The 12499-nt window shown below is 34.6% G+C and overlaps 1 protein-coding gene across 2 annotated transcripts; it reads right to left on the reverse strand.

Moving 5' to 3' along the window:
- Nucleotides 1-3341: 3341 nt before the first annotated feature.
- Nucleotides 3342-9821, reverse strand: LOC115719252 (ATP-dependent zinc metalloprotease FTSH 9, chloroplastic). Of its 2 annotated transcripts, none has more exons than XM_030648213.2 (13): nucleotides 8738-9821; nucleotides 8412-8477; nucleotides 7750-7884; nucleotides 7556-7621; nucleotides 7211-7396; nucleotides 7040-7126; nucleotides 6838-6951; nucleotides 6607-6731; nucleotides 6378-6486; nucleotides 5746-5871; nucleotides 5060-5383; nucleotides 4816-4939; nucleotides 3342-3872 (listed from the first exon to the last, which is right to left on the reverse strand). In XM_030648213.2, the coding sequence occupies exons 1-13, from the start codon at nucleotides 9602-9604 to the stop codon at nucleotides 3730-3732; spliced, it is 2472 nt and encodes an 823-aa protein (XP_030504073.2). In that variant the 5' UTR covers nucleotides 9605-9821; the 3' UTR covers nucleotides 3342-3729. The 2 variants fall into 2 exon arrangements, with proteins under 2 accessions (XP_030504073.2, XP_030504074.2); XM_030648214.2 differs by having other exon boundaries at nucleotides 7750-7869; nucleotides 8738-9795.
- Nucleotides 9822-12499: the final 2678 nt, after the last annotated feature.

Raw genomic sequence — 12499 nt, forward strand, 5'->3', positions numbered from 1 at the left:
AATTTAAAAATTTAAATCTGACCTTAAATTTAAAAATAAGATAAGATATAATCAAATTTAAAAATAAGATAGATTATTAAGCAAAAAAGATAAATACTAACTATTTTTAAATTCAAATTACACTAATATCTTGAATTAAATTTAAAAAAAAATTAAATTAATTCAAAATAATAATTAGAATTGAATTAGGAATAGTAATAGTATAAATACAGAACTGCACAAAAAATCGGAAGTTAATTCCATGAAAAAGCATGAAAAATCGAAGAAAAACGAAAAAATTGCGAGCTGTACGGACAGTTTTCGCGATCGCAGGAAAATTTCAGCAGCTCCGATTTTTTCGAATCTTCAAAAAATCATAACTAATTCAAATTAAATCGAAATTGAGTTCTGCAAAAAAGTAACTTGCTTAATTTTTTCCATACTATCCAATAAAAATAATTCCAGAAACAGATATTCAATTATTTTTAACGAAAATTCACAAACACTAATCAATCATCAAATAACACTCAATACAACATGATACCATCCAAAAACAAACAAACAATCGTTTTAAAGTCCAAATTTCTTGCAAGTAAATCAATTACCATGGCTCTGATACCAGTTGTTGGAAATTATTTTACCAGGATCTTAGATCTACTCACAAGTATGTTTATTAACACCCTAAATATGAACTTTCTAAAACGATGAAATAAACACATATAAAGTTTAGGAAACCTTACATTGGGTGCAGCGGAATATAATGACTCCTTCCGTTCAGATATCTAGCCCTTGATTCCTTTACGTAGCGAGCATTATCAATATCTGAACCTGGATCTCTTTCTCTGAATCTTTGATGCTGAAACTCCTTCTTGCTGAAAGTCTTTCTTCACGATCTTCCTCACTATGATTGAGGTATCACTTGCTGTGTGTGGGCACTACTCATACACTAAGGATTTCGAAATTCAAGAGGAAGAGAGAGAGAGTGGGTTCGGCCAAAGATAGGGAGAGAGAAGGCTCAGGTTTTTCTGATTCAGAAAGTGTCAGAAAAAAGTGTAATTTTCCTGAAGCCTTCACTATCTATTTATAGCATTCCACTAGGGTTAGGTTTGAATTATTTGGCATTAAAATAATAAAAATATCAGAGGGAAAACCCTACAAAAGTGGCCGGCCCTACATAGTGGATTTGGGCCTCACTTTTTGCAATTTTGCAGTTTTATCTTTATCCCTTTAGGAGCTTATATGACTGCAGGATGAGTTGGAAGGGTGCAATTTGAATTGTTGCGAAAATATTGGCGAATTAAGTTTGCAATAGCTTATGGGCTCCGCATAAGATGTGGGCCTAGCTCCAAACACTACCTATTCAATCCTCCTAGTTTTCGTATTCAAACAGTGGTTTCTCAAATTAATATTCGAATATAAATTCCTATCACGGTATAGAGTTAAGAAGTTCCAAGATTTAGAAATACTTACTCGTAATGTGATGCGGGTACAGAGGAAGGTGAGGGTGGTGGGCCTAGAAATTGAAAGCCCCATAAAGAATCTAGTCATAACCTACTTGAACGTCAGTTGTTTCAGATGACTAGGGGTGGCTCACAAAAGGATTCAAGGGCGGCGCTCCTGGAAACTCCCTCGCTCAAATTCGTAGTAAGAGGTGGATAAGAATGTCAAAGAGATCGTTCATTCACCAAAGGATGAAGCTCGAATTTTCTGAGATTTTTTCTAGGAATCGTTCTCTAGTAAAAAGCTTTCATTCAAATTCGAAGGCAAAAGCTCAAAAATTTAAAAATGTAAAAATGGTGAGAGTAATTTTCTCGCGCCTATATATAGGCAAAAGTGGCAATCCACGTGCTTCAAAATCAAGGGTAAGATCTCCCTAGAAAAAGCACAAATTGCGATCCAACGGATAGAGAATTGAGGGGATGGTATTAAATTCCTTTATGAGAATTGAGATATTTTTTCATCATTAATACTCACCTCGGGGTCCACACTGACATTAAATGGTTGTCATTCCATCGTTTCGTGCAAAACACACCTTCCCAGAGCATGTGGCACTCACGAACCCAAGAAGTGGAGACACGTATGTGGTGCTAGTTGATCTTCAAGCAAATTCTTGACTCTTCAACTGCCGAGTGTCAAAAAGAGAAAAATGCTTCTACTAATTTTAGAATTGTCCACATGCCTGATGACTCCAAGGTCTTCCGGAAGGAATGTTGTAAGCTTCTGCCACTCTTAAGTTCAAAAGCTTGGGGTAAATGTTATTTGTTTTTCCAGAAGATAGACGTGGCATAATCTGAAGGTAATCTCCACTTAAAGTTGGACTTGAGCTATCCCACTCTTAGAAGGCTAGTCCAAACCTAGAACAAGCCCAAGCCTAACGAAGACCCAGAACTTCGCCTCAGGCACATAATGTTGTTGAGGGGCTTGAAAGCCTCCCTAGCCTTCTGGGACACAAAATGAGTGAAGACCTCCTAATGAAGATAAGGGCACACCTGGAGACAGGCCATGCGAGATATTCTTGGACACCTACCACAAGATGACGCTCAAAGGCCTACCATGAAACAGGAGTCGGATGTCTACCGCGATACGAGAAGCGGATGTCTCCCTTAAAATGACATGTCCACCTCTCTGACACAGATATTGTCCCCTATCTCAGATCATGGTAGTGTGCGCACCACCACTGCATACACCCCTTTTGTCGATGGCTTCCCTGACACCTTTGTTTGCCAGGCGTGACCTTCGTGCAACACGTGTCCTGCACCAAACGATCCCCTCATCTGTATAGAATCGTCGTCCCCTGAGCTTGATATCCTTAGCAGGCCTCATAGTCATGTATCTATGTATTTTACCCCATTAGCGGGCTCGCTTTTACAATAAAACCCGAATTGGTCATAGGTATGCTCGAACCCAAACTCTAGCCTATATAAATCCTACTACCCCTTCATGCAAAGGGGACGAAACTTGAGTCGAAGCTCTATTGGTTTTCATTCTAAATTTTTATTTAAATTTTGAAGCTCTCACTTATTTAGTTTCTAAAATTCTCAGTTTACACCACCTATAATTCTCTTGAGTGAGTTTACACCACCTATAATTCTCTGGAGTGAATTTTTAATTCCTCCATTTTATTGCGGCAAGTACTGTTTCTTTGTGAGCAAGTAACTTACCTACAGCTACAATTTAATTAATATTATTATTGTAAAAATATTTTATTTTATTTATTGTATTTTATTATTATTGTTTATTTATTATTTTTTTGCAAAACAACTTTCAAACCTATTTGAATGTCTCTGGTCATATAACTTTTAATTAACAGTTTCTCTTACATGAGCAGAAAGACTGACCAATATGCATAAGCAGAAAATTAATTGTACCTAAAGCTAGTCATATATTTCACAAATAATAATATAGTATACAACTGAATAACAATTACAATTGTATACATCCGGATCCATCTGCTGAGTTCCGTAACAGTTAATGTACATCATAATTCAAAAAAAAAACAACCTACAAAGTATCAAACACTTGAGAGAGCTTTGCAAATGCCAATCTTCGAATTCTTCCCACCACTCTTTTGGTTGGGCTGGGAAATTGTGAGATGAAAAGCAAAGGTTTTTTATGTTAAGAAATGAAAGCCAAAATTCGCTATACCGAGATATACAGGTGTATGGGTGAGTTGATGCCTATTGTGAAGACACCGCAAACACAGAAAGAGCTGTTGAGTTGCTCCATGTTTCATGTAAAGCTGGGGAGCAGCTACGAAATTGTTTTAATCTCAGTTTCACTCTGAAAGGGAAGAAGAGACTCTTGCTTGCCTCTAATGAATAAGGGCAACTCTGTAGGAGCAACCACCGAGTTTAACCACCGTTGCAGCTCATCACCTTCCACTTTCTCTTTTTCTGCAGAAGAAAACACTATCAGAACACTATGACTTGACAACCACAGCCAGACAGGAAAAGCATTTTACAGACATCTTAGTCTCAATTCACCCAGCCCTTAATCAATGATCTGGCAAAGACAGCATACAACTAGACTTGACTGATAACATCCATAATCCATTACCTGAGGAACTTTTTAGTGTACTGACTAATTTTCAACTATAGAATTAACTAATCCAAAGCAGAGGGGAAAGATATAGACATGGAAAGTTTGTCAACAATTCATTTTCTACACGTAATGTTGTGAACAAAACCTTAATACTATTACTTACCCAAAAGCACGTAACTTACACAAATTAGAAACCATAACAATAATGATATCCCATGCTTATCAACTATGATATTCTACGAACCATCTACCAACTCTTTAGTGTAGAGTAGTTAGGCTAATGACCTTCTAAGAATTTCTACCAATGAAGGCTCAAACTTGTAAGAGAAGCTTCCTAATCATTTATATAAGAAGGTTACTTTTCAATGCCCAGATTCTCAAAATACAGTAGGGGTTTGCCCATTTTGAAATAATAATAATAATAATAATAATAATAATAATAATAATAATAATAATAATAATAATAATAATAATAATAATTTTATATTAAAATTACTTTTTTTTTAATGTCCCTTCAAAGTCTGAACAATCTTTGGCTTTCAAGCAGAAGATAGCATAGATTTTTCAACCTCCATTCTACTACTTCCCACTCTTTCTGCCTTCCACTAATCTATAACTAGACAATGTTAAATTCACTTTTTAAGCTCGAACCTCACTATCTACTACAATAAAGCCCACCAGCTTTAGTTTTCTGCAAAAACACCTAGTTATTTATTTATTTCACACACTTTGGTCTTGTCTAGTATTGGATTGAAAACAGAACAATTGCAATTTGCATTTACAGCAGTACATTACCTTCTAATTGAGCACCAAGCCCCTCCAAAACAGTAGGGTTTGCACGCACCACAGAAAGGGCAGCGTCCAAAGCAGATTGCAAAAGTAATTTCACCTCTCTTTGAACCAAATCGACAAGATGCCCCTGTTAAGTTCAGTGTTGAGTCATTATATTTAGCAAGCAGGTCAAAGACAACATCCAAGGACACAAACTTTATTAAAAAAAAAAGAAAAAGAAGAAGAAAAAAGAAAAGAATAACAGTACCTGATCCCTCCCCCAAGGAACACCTCCCCCAGACTCGTCCATTCCACCTCCAGATAAAGTAGCTATGGACACAGGGCCAATTGTCTGATTGAGACCATACTCAGCCACTGCCTTGTATGCCATGTCAGTTGCTCGTCTGATATCATCAAGAGCACCTGTTGACACACGGCCTGAATAGATGACTTCTTCCGCCGCACGTCCACCAAGAAGAGTAACCAAGCGACCATGTAACTCATCAATAAAGAGTAAATATCTATCTTCATGTGTTGGGGGAATATAAGTAAATCCCAAGGCACCACCAGACCTTGGCAATATGCTTAATTTCTGATAAACAAAAAGAACAAAAAAATGAAGTTAAAAGCTGAGAGGGTTGAATGGATGGCTCAATTTCAAAATTGAATGGTCCTATGATACCACAAAATATGCAATTCATGACTAAACTGAAGAGTTTAAATAACCACAGCAATTAATCAGTTTATTCTCCCAGAACCCATCATTATTTTCTGACAAGATTAGAAACTACAACCTAGGTTTCCTGATAGGACTCAATACAGTCACTTAAATAAAGAAACTAAGCCTGAAGCTAAGAATCATGGAGACTTTCAGATACAATGACCCAGCTTATAACATATTTCATACAACTTGCTTCACAGACAACATGCTAGCAAAATTAAATAAAATTTTACCTCAACACGTGGCTGTCCAGGGAGAAGATTTGCAACTGCGGTCCCTACTACTGCGTGACCAGCTTCATGTCTAGCAACTACAGCTTTCTCATTTCCCTGCAACCTGGCAGTCTTCTTTTCTATTCCCTGTAATGAGCAATCTATTACAATTCTTCTTCTAGTAAATCAGTGATCAATGATTCTAAATTTGTAAACACACACATGTAAAAACCAATAGAAAAGCATATGCGCTGAATCTAAACATAATTAATAAATGCATTTTTCATTTGATAATGAATGTAACAATTGGCAATGGCTAGTGCTCTGAAAATTATTTAATCAGCTGATAGATCAAACTACATAACCAGATTGACAACCAAATGGCTGGGTAAATTCAGAAAACAAAAACTTCTAAGGTATGAACCATGAATAAGCAGTCTGAGGAGGTCAGCAAAAAGAGGGTTAATATCATCAACCAGCTATGAAACTCAAAGTGACAATACTGCAACATACTCAAAATAATTATCATGCAGTTTTAAGTTTTGACCATAAAAGGGGAGGGAGTCAAACAAAATTAAAACACCAACAAAGAAATCAACACAGCATCAAAGTTATACACACTCACAAACACACATTTGCAAAAAGAAAATTACAGCTATTGATCTCTCTACTGCTTGAATAAAATCAACTTTCTCCACTATAACTTTGTTCTGTCTTCCAGCCAACAAAGCAGCTTCATTTACTAGATTTGCAAGATCTGCCCTGAAAATGAATAAAATCAAAGAATCACTATTATGGAATTACAATAGTTCAGCCAAAAAAAAAAGGCCTCTGATATTGTTTCTTCAGGAAGAGCAGATGGCAAAAAGAGAGAAAATATACCCCGTAAACCCAGTAGTCATAGATGCAATGTCACTGAGGTCGACATTTTCACCAAGAGGAAGCTCTTTCTTAGAAACATGCACATTTAAAATTGCTTCTCTTCCACTCCTATCAGGTGTCTCCACCTAATAGTGGAAAAAAGAAAAAGTATGTGAGGCAAGTTATCTTTAGAGATAAGGAAAAACAAAACTTCACATCATATGTCAATATCAAGCATCCTATGATACAAACCATGACAACGCGGTCAAATCTCCCTGGTCGGCGAAGTGCAGGATCTAGGACGTCTGAGCGGTTAGTTGCACCAAGAACAATTACAGCAGAATTACTATCAAATCCATCCATCTCCTGCAATACAAATTCTAACATGCTGTCTCACCTGGACATCAAAAATTTGTACACAATTGATGAGAGGGGAAAAATGCCAGGAGCTTACCGTAAGCAACTGATTCAAAGTCTGTTCTCTCTCATCATTGCTGACAATGCGAAACTTACCATCACGACTTTTAGCTACTGCATCTATCTGTGTATAGAAAACACAAGTCTGTCAGTGGAGAGCTGCATAGATGGAATCTGATTGTACCCTATAACATTTTCTGGTTCTGACCTCATCAATGAATATTATCGATGGTGCTTCCTTCTTTGCTCGTGCAAAGAGATCTCTCACACGAGAGGCACCCATGCCAACATACAATTCGACGAACTCGCTAGCAGAACAACTTATAAAAGGGACATCAGCCTCCCCAGCCACAGCCTTTGCAAGAAGAGTCTTACCTGTCCCAGGAAGACCCACCTGTAAGGTAAACAAAATCAAACTTACTAATTGTATCTGTTCTCTATTCACTACACAACACATGGTTGCTAAAAAAAAAAACCAAGTATACCACCATGACTTGCCACTAGTAGCATCATACCACCAAAATTATCTAATCAGTCTACAGCTAAAACTCACCAGAAGAACACCACGAGGAGGACGTGCACCAAGTCGTACATACCTATCTGGATTTCGAAGAAATTCCTAGCCAATAAACATCAGAATTCAAATATATTTCCTGAATGGGTAGGACAGCAAACAAGGAAGAAAATGGAAGAATAAATACATATACTTTGGGTACTGATAATAATAACAAGTAATATCCAAGATACCACTATTTCTTCTAGCTCCTCCTTAGCTTCGTCAACACCAGCGACATCAGCGAAGGTGATTACTTCCCCTTGTTCAGAGACTTTTGTACCACCAGCTCCCCCAGATTTGCGGTTCCTAATCTGACCAGCAGTATGCTGTTGAGTGTGCAAAACCATAAATTTAACGAGATGTGAGAACACATAGGCACGTACCCAGTAAAGGCCAATTAGAGGCTTGCGTGCCACTAAAATTTGAGGGAAATTTTAAAAAACGGCAAGTAAACCCATAGCCCTTTTAAAAATTAATACTCCCACAAATCTATAATACTTGAAAAAATTGGTTAGCCACAAATTTGTAATCTGAGTTAGCTGTAACTTTTAATTTTGTTAAAAAATAATAAATAAGAAAGAAATAAAGAAAGAGTTTTCTTATAGTCACATGTCTTAAGTTTGGCACAATTTTATAAAATTGTAAAATGGCTAAGAAAATGTATTAGTATTGCGTACCAATTTTTTTTTAAAAAAAAAAATCTAAAGCTATGCCTCAAGCATGAAAACTCTTAAGACAATTATAACATCTAACAGAAGAAAAAAAGAATGAAGTCCCACTCTTCAAAATTCCTGGCTAGGTAGTCTTTAGGTATTAGTTTGAAGGACACAAGAAAAGGCATGCTAGCTCATACCTGAGAAAAGCTTACAGGAAAGCGATGGAGAAGTCCTGCAAGCACAGCCACATAAAACAACGCTATCTGCAAAAGGGCAGAGACAGTTGAAACTCAACATGCATGAGGCCTTTATTGCATAAATATAGTATTCCATCCTCTATCCGGATTACTAAATAAAGCACAGTTCATTTCAGTTACAGCAAACTGAGCAATAAATTAAAATATCAACTCAAGTGACAAACTTTAAACCTATTCAAAATTGGATTTTGTAGGCCAAAACACAAACTAGGAGGTTCTTATCTATAAACATATTTTAATTGCACAAACCAAAACAGACGGCTTACCAATGCAGAATTCAAGAATCCACCAGACCGTTTATCCGGCGAACCAAACTCCACCTCATTCTCAAGCATTCTCTCATATGGGGCTTTAATATCAGTCGGTCTAGTCGTCGTGTAAATCACCCTCTTTGTTGGAGCCACACTCCTAATCAAGGACTCCGATTCCTGCAACTTACTACCAGCCATAACACCACTGTTCACTTCACCTTCCTGACTAGCAGCCTCGGATTTTAACTTAAACATAATATGTACTCCGTCAACCTCAACCTTCTGAACTTGGTTACTATTTATTTTACTCAAAAAATCGCTGTAAGGGACACTCACAAAAGTGGTCGGCGTCCTCGGCTCTGAACCGGGCAACGGAATCCCGGGTCGGAGCAACCTCATAACAAAAATTACAATCCCCAATTGAAGAAGCAAAATCCCAATTTCCTGAGCCTGGACCATGGGCTGCCACCGCCACTTCCCGCCTTTGGACCACCACCAGTTACCTTTCCCCTGTTGCTTCTCCCTCCTCCGATTGGAGCCCGAATTCGGTGGCTTATTATTCACACCTTGCCCCTCGCTCGACTTCGCTTCACTCTTTTCTCCCGAGTCGCTGTCCTGTCCACTCGCCAAAATCCTAAACCTCCTCAGCCCGCCATTATTACTTCTCAGGTGACTTCCCCAGAGCCCGAATTTATCCGAAATCTTCAAGGCATTAATCGACGGGAACGATACCGAATTCTGAACCAAACATTTCGTGTCGCGATGAAAAACTCTAGACTGAACACGAAGGAATCCCAATCCATGCCAATCTTGAAAACTAGAGTTCGAATTCAAATGAAATTTCTTATAAATTACGGGGCGTATATACTCAATCGTCGGCATCACCGAACTTCAATAGCGAAACCCAAATTCAATAAACATATATAATTAAAGATATATCTACAAGTACGAACTGTATCTGTTTATCCGTGTAAAAATATTTTTGTATGAATATAGGTTAACTGTCTTAGAAAATAAAATAAAAATATATATTATGAGGGTGAGGTTACTAGAAACTTGAAACATAGAAAAAAAAAGAGGGAGAAACCAGCATTTGACATGGACGAGAAAATAAATAAATAAATAAATAATAAACTCAACTTATGGGCCGTTCGATTCAACTGAAGTGAAAAGATCATAACCGTTCACTTTCTCACTAGGGGGATTATTTCCAACCTTGCTTCTTATCCAAAGAGTAATTTGCAGTATAGCTAAGTTTTGAAAAATTCTACAATGCACCTACTTAAAATGGATATATTGATGCACCCCTATCTGTTTTAGCATCTGAAATAATTTTTTAGTCAAATTTTTTCTCATGGTCATGTATGTTATAGTTATTTAAGACATCCTGCAAAATTTTAAGAAATTTAGAAAAGTTTAATACGCCGAAAATTATGTTCAAACAGTATGTTGCACGCGTGACTATTTTATTTTATACGCGTGTAAAATAAACTAATTGAACATTATTTTCTATATTGTAAATTATTCCAAATTTTTTAAAATTTTGTAGGATATCTTAAATAGCTATAATGTACATGAATATGAAAAAAAATTAGACTAAAAAATTTTTCTGAATGCCGAAACAAGTTAAGGGTGCATCAGTGCATCTTTTTTAAGGGGGTGCATTGTAGAATCACCCCTAAGTTTTAATAGGTAAGTTATAGTTCTTAAATTTTTGTAGGGTACTGATTGTTAATGAATTAAATTATCACGTGATAATTTTTAATTGGTATAAGTCATTAAATTTTTTTAAAAAAAATAATTTAAATATATTAATAATTTTTTTTTTTAATTTTTACACTTCTAAATAGTTTTTTTTAAGTATTTTTTATAGAATTTTATATAGAAATTCCTATTGCAATTAATGTAGTAACCTAAATCGTAATCAAAAATCGTATAGCAATTCACATTGAAACTACTGGCGAAACCACTTTAAAAACATAAACCGTGAATTTTTTAAAAAAAAATATAAATAAAAAATAGTATATAAATATTTGGAAAATTCTACCATGCACCCCCTTAAAATGGATATATTGATGCACCCCTATCTGTCTTAGCATCCGAAATAATTTTTTAGTCAAATTTTTTCTCTTGGTCATGTACGTTATACTTATTTAAGATATCCTGCAAAATTTTAAGAAATTTAGAAAAGTTTAACATGCTGAAAATTATGTTAAAACAGTGTGTTGCACGCGTGACTATTTTATTTTATACGCGTGTAAAATAGACTGTTTGAACATTGTTTTCTATATTGTAAATTATTCCGAATTTTTTAAAATTTTGTAGGATATCTTAAATAGCTATAACGTACATGAATATGAAAAAAAATTAGACTAAAAAATTTAGGGTGCACCAGTACATCCCTTTAAAGGGGGTGCATTGTAGAATCACCCAAAATAATTTTTCTAAAAAAATGTATTAACTTAAGTATCAAATTATTTTTTAAGGTCGAAATGTGAAATGATCAGGTGTGTTGCTGCCCAGGGAACTTAATTTGGTCTGAGGTGGATTTAATTGACACGTGCAATAATTAGGACCATGGTATATAATCGCACAGATGATTTTGCGGAAAGCAATTTGAGAACACTCATTTTGGTACATTGACTCACTTTAATGAGGACCACACACGCGCTTTGCTTTCTTCTCTAGCGTATAAAATTAAGGCCCGCCGCCGCTTAACGGGCTAAGACCCACACTTTAGCCCTGCCAGATTATGAGCTAGAGCCCATGGAGGACCACCTGTTCTTGGGCTTTAATGACTAATGAGCCTAATTCTTTGAATACAGTACTATAAATATGGAATAAGTACATGCACTGTTTTTTGTTGGAAAAAATACATTTTTTATGTTTAAAAATTTTTTTTAACATTTTTACGATTTTTCATAGAAATAACATGAAAACTATATAAAATAATATGAAAATAATATCTAAATAACATCAAAGCAACAACAAAAAATAACATATAGATAACAAAAAATCAACAACAAATTAACAAGAGTACAACATAAAAAAATTATATTTTCTGTAAATAAAATCAAAAAATCGTAAAAATATTTAAAATTCCTTGAAACCGTATTTTTGTAATTTTTTTGTTATCTTTGTGTATTTGTGAAATAATCTCTATAAATAATCTAATTTTAAAATTTTAAAATTTGTATAGAAATAATTTTGGGATAATTATATAAGGCATCATTTTTTATAATACAATTACATTTTTACATTTAAAGATTTTTTTTTATATTTTTATGATTTTTCATAGAAAAACCACAATAAAAACAACAAGAAAACTACATAAAAGCAACATAAAAATAACATCTAAATAACATCAAAACAATAACAATAAAATAACATACAAATAACAAAAAATCAACAACAAATTAACAAGAGTACAATAAAAAAGACTGTATTTTCTGTGAACAAAATTAATAAAATCGTAAAAATATTTGAAATTTCATAAAACTGTATTTTTGTAATTTTTTTATTATTTTTGTGTATTTGTGAGATAATCCCAATAATTGTTTTATACTATCTATTACAAGTTATCTTTTATGACATAAAATTTTTATAGTTCTCACATTTTTTAAAGTTAAATTTACATTTTTTTAATTTTATATTTATATATATGTTTTAAAGATTCAGAAACATATTACTTAAATATTATAGTATATTTATGTTTGTTTTGTTAAAATTATTTTTATTTTAAAATTATCTCGACTTTTTTTATTTTTTATGAATTAT

This window comes from Cannabis sativa, chromosome 2 (genome assembly GCF_029168945.1).
Source record: "Cannabis sativa cultivar Pink pepper isolate KNU-18-1 chromosome 2, ASM2916894v1, whole genome shotgun sequence".
Lineage (NCBI taxonomy): Eukaryota > Viridiplantae > Streptophyta > Magnoliopsida > Rosales > Cannabaceae > Cannabis > Cannabis sativa.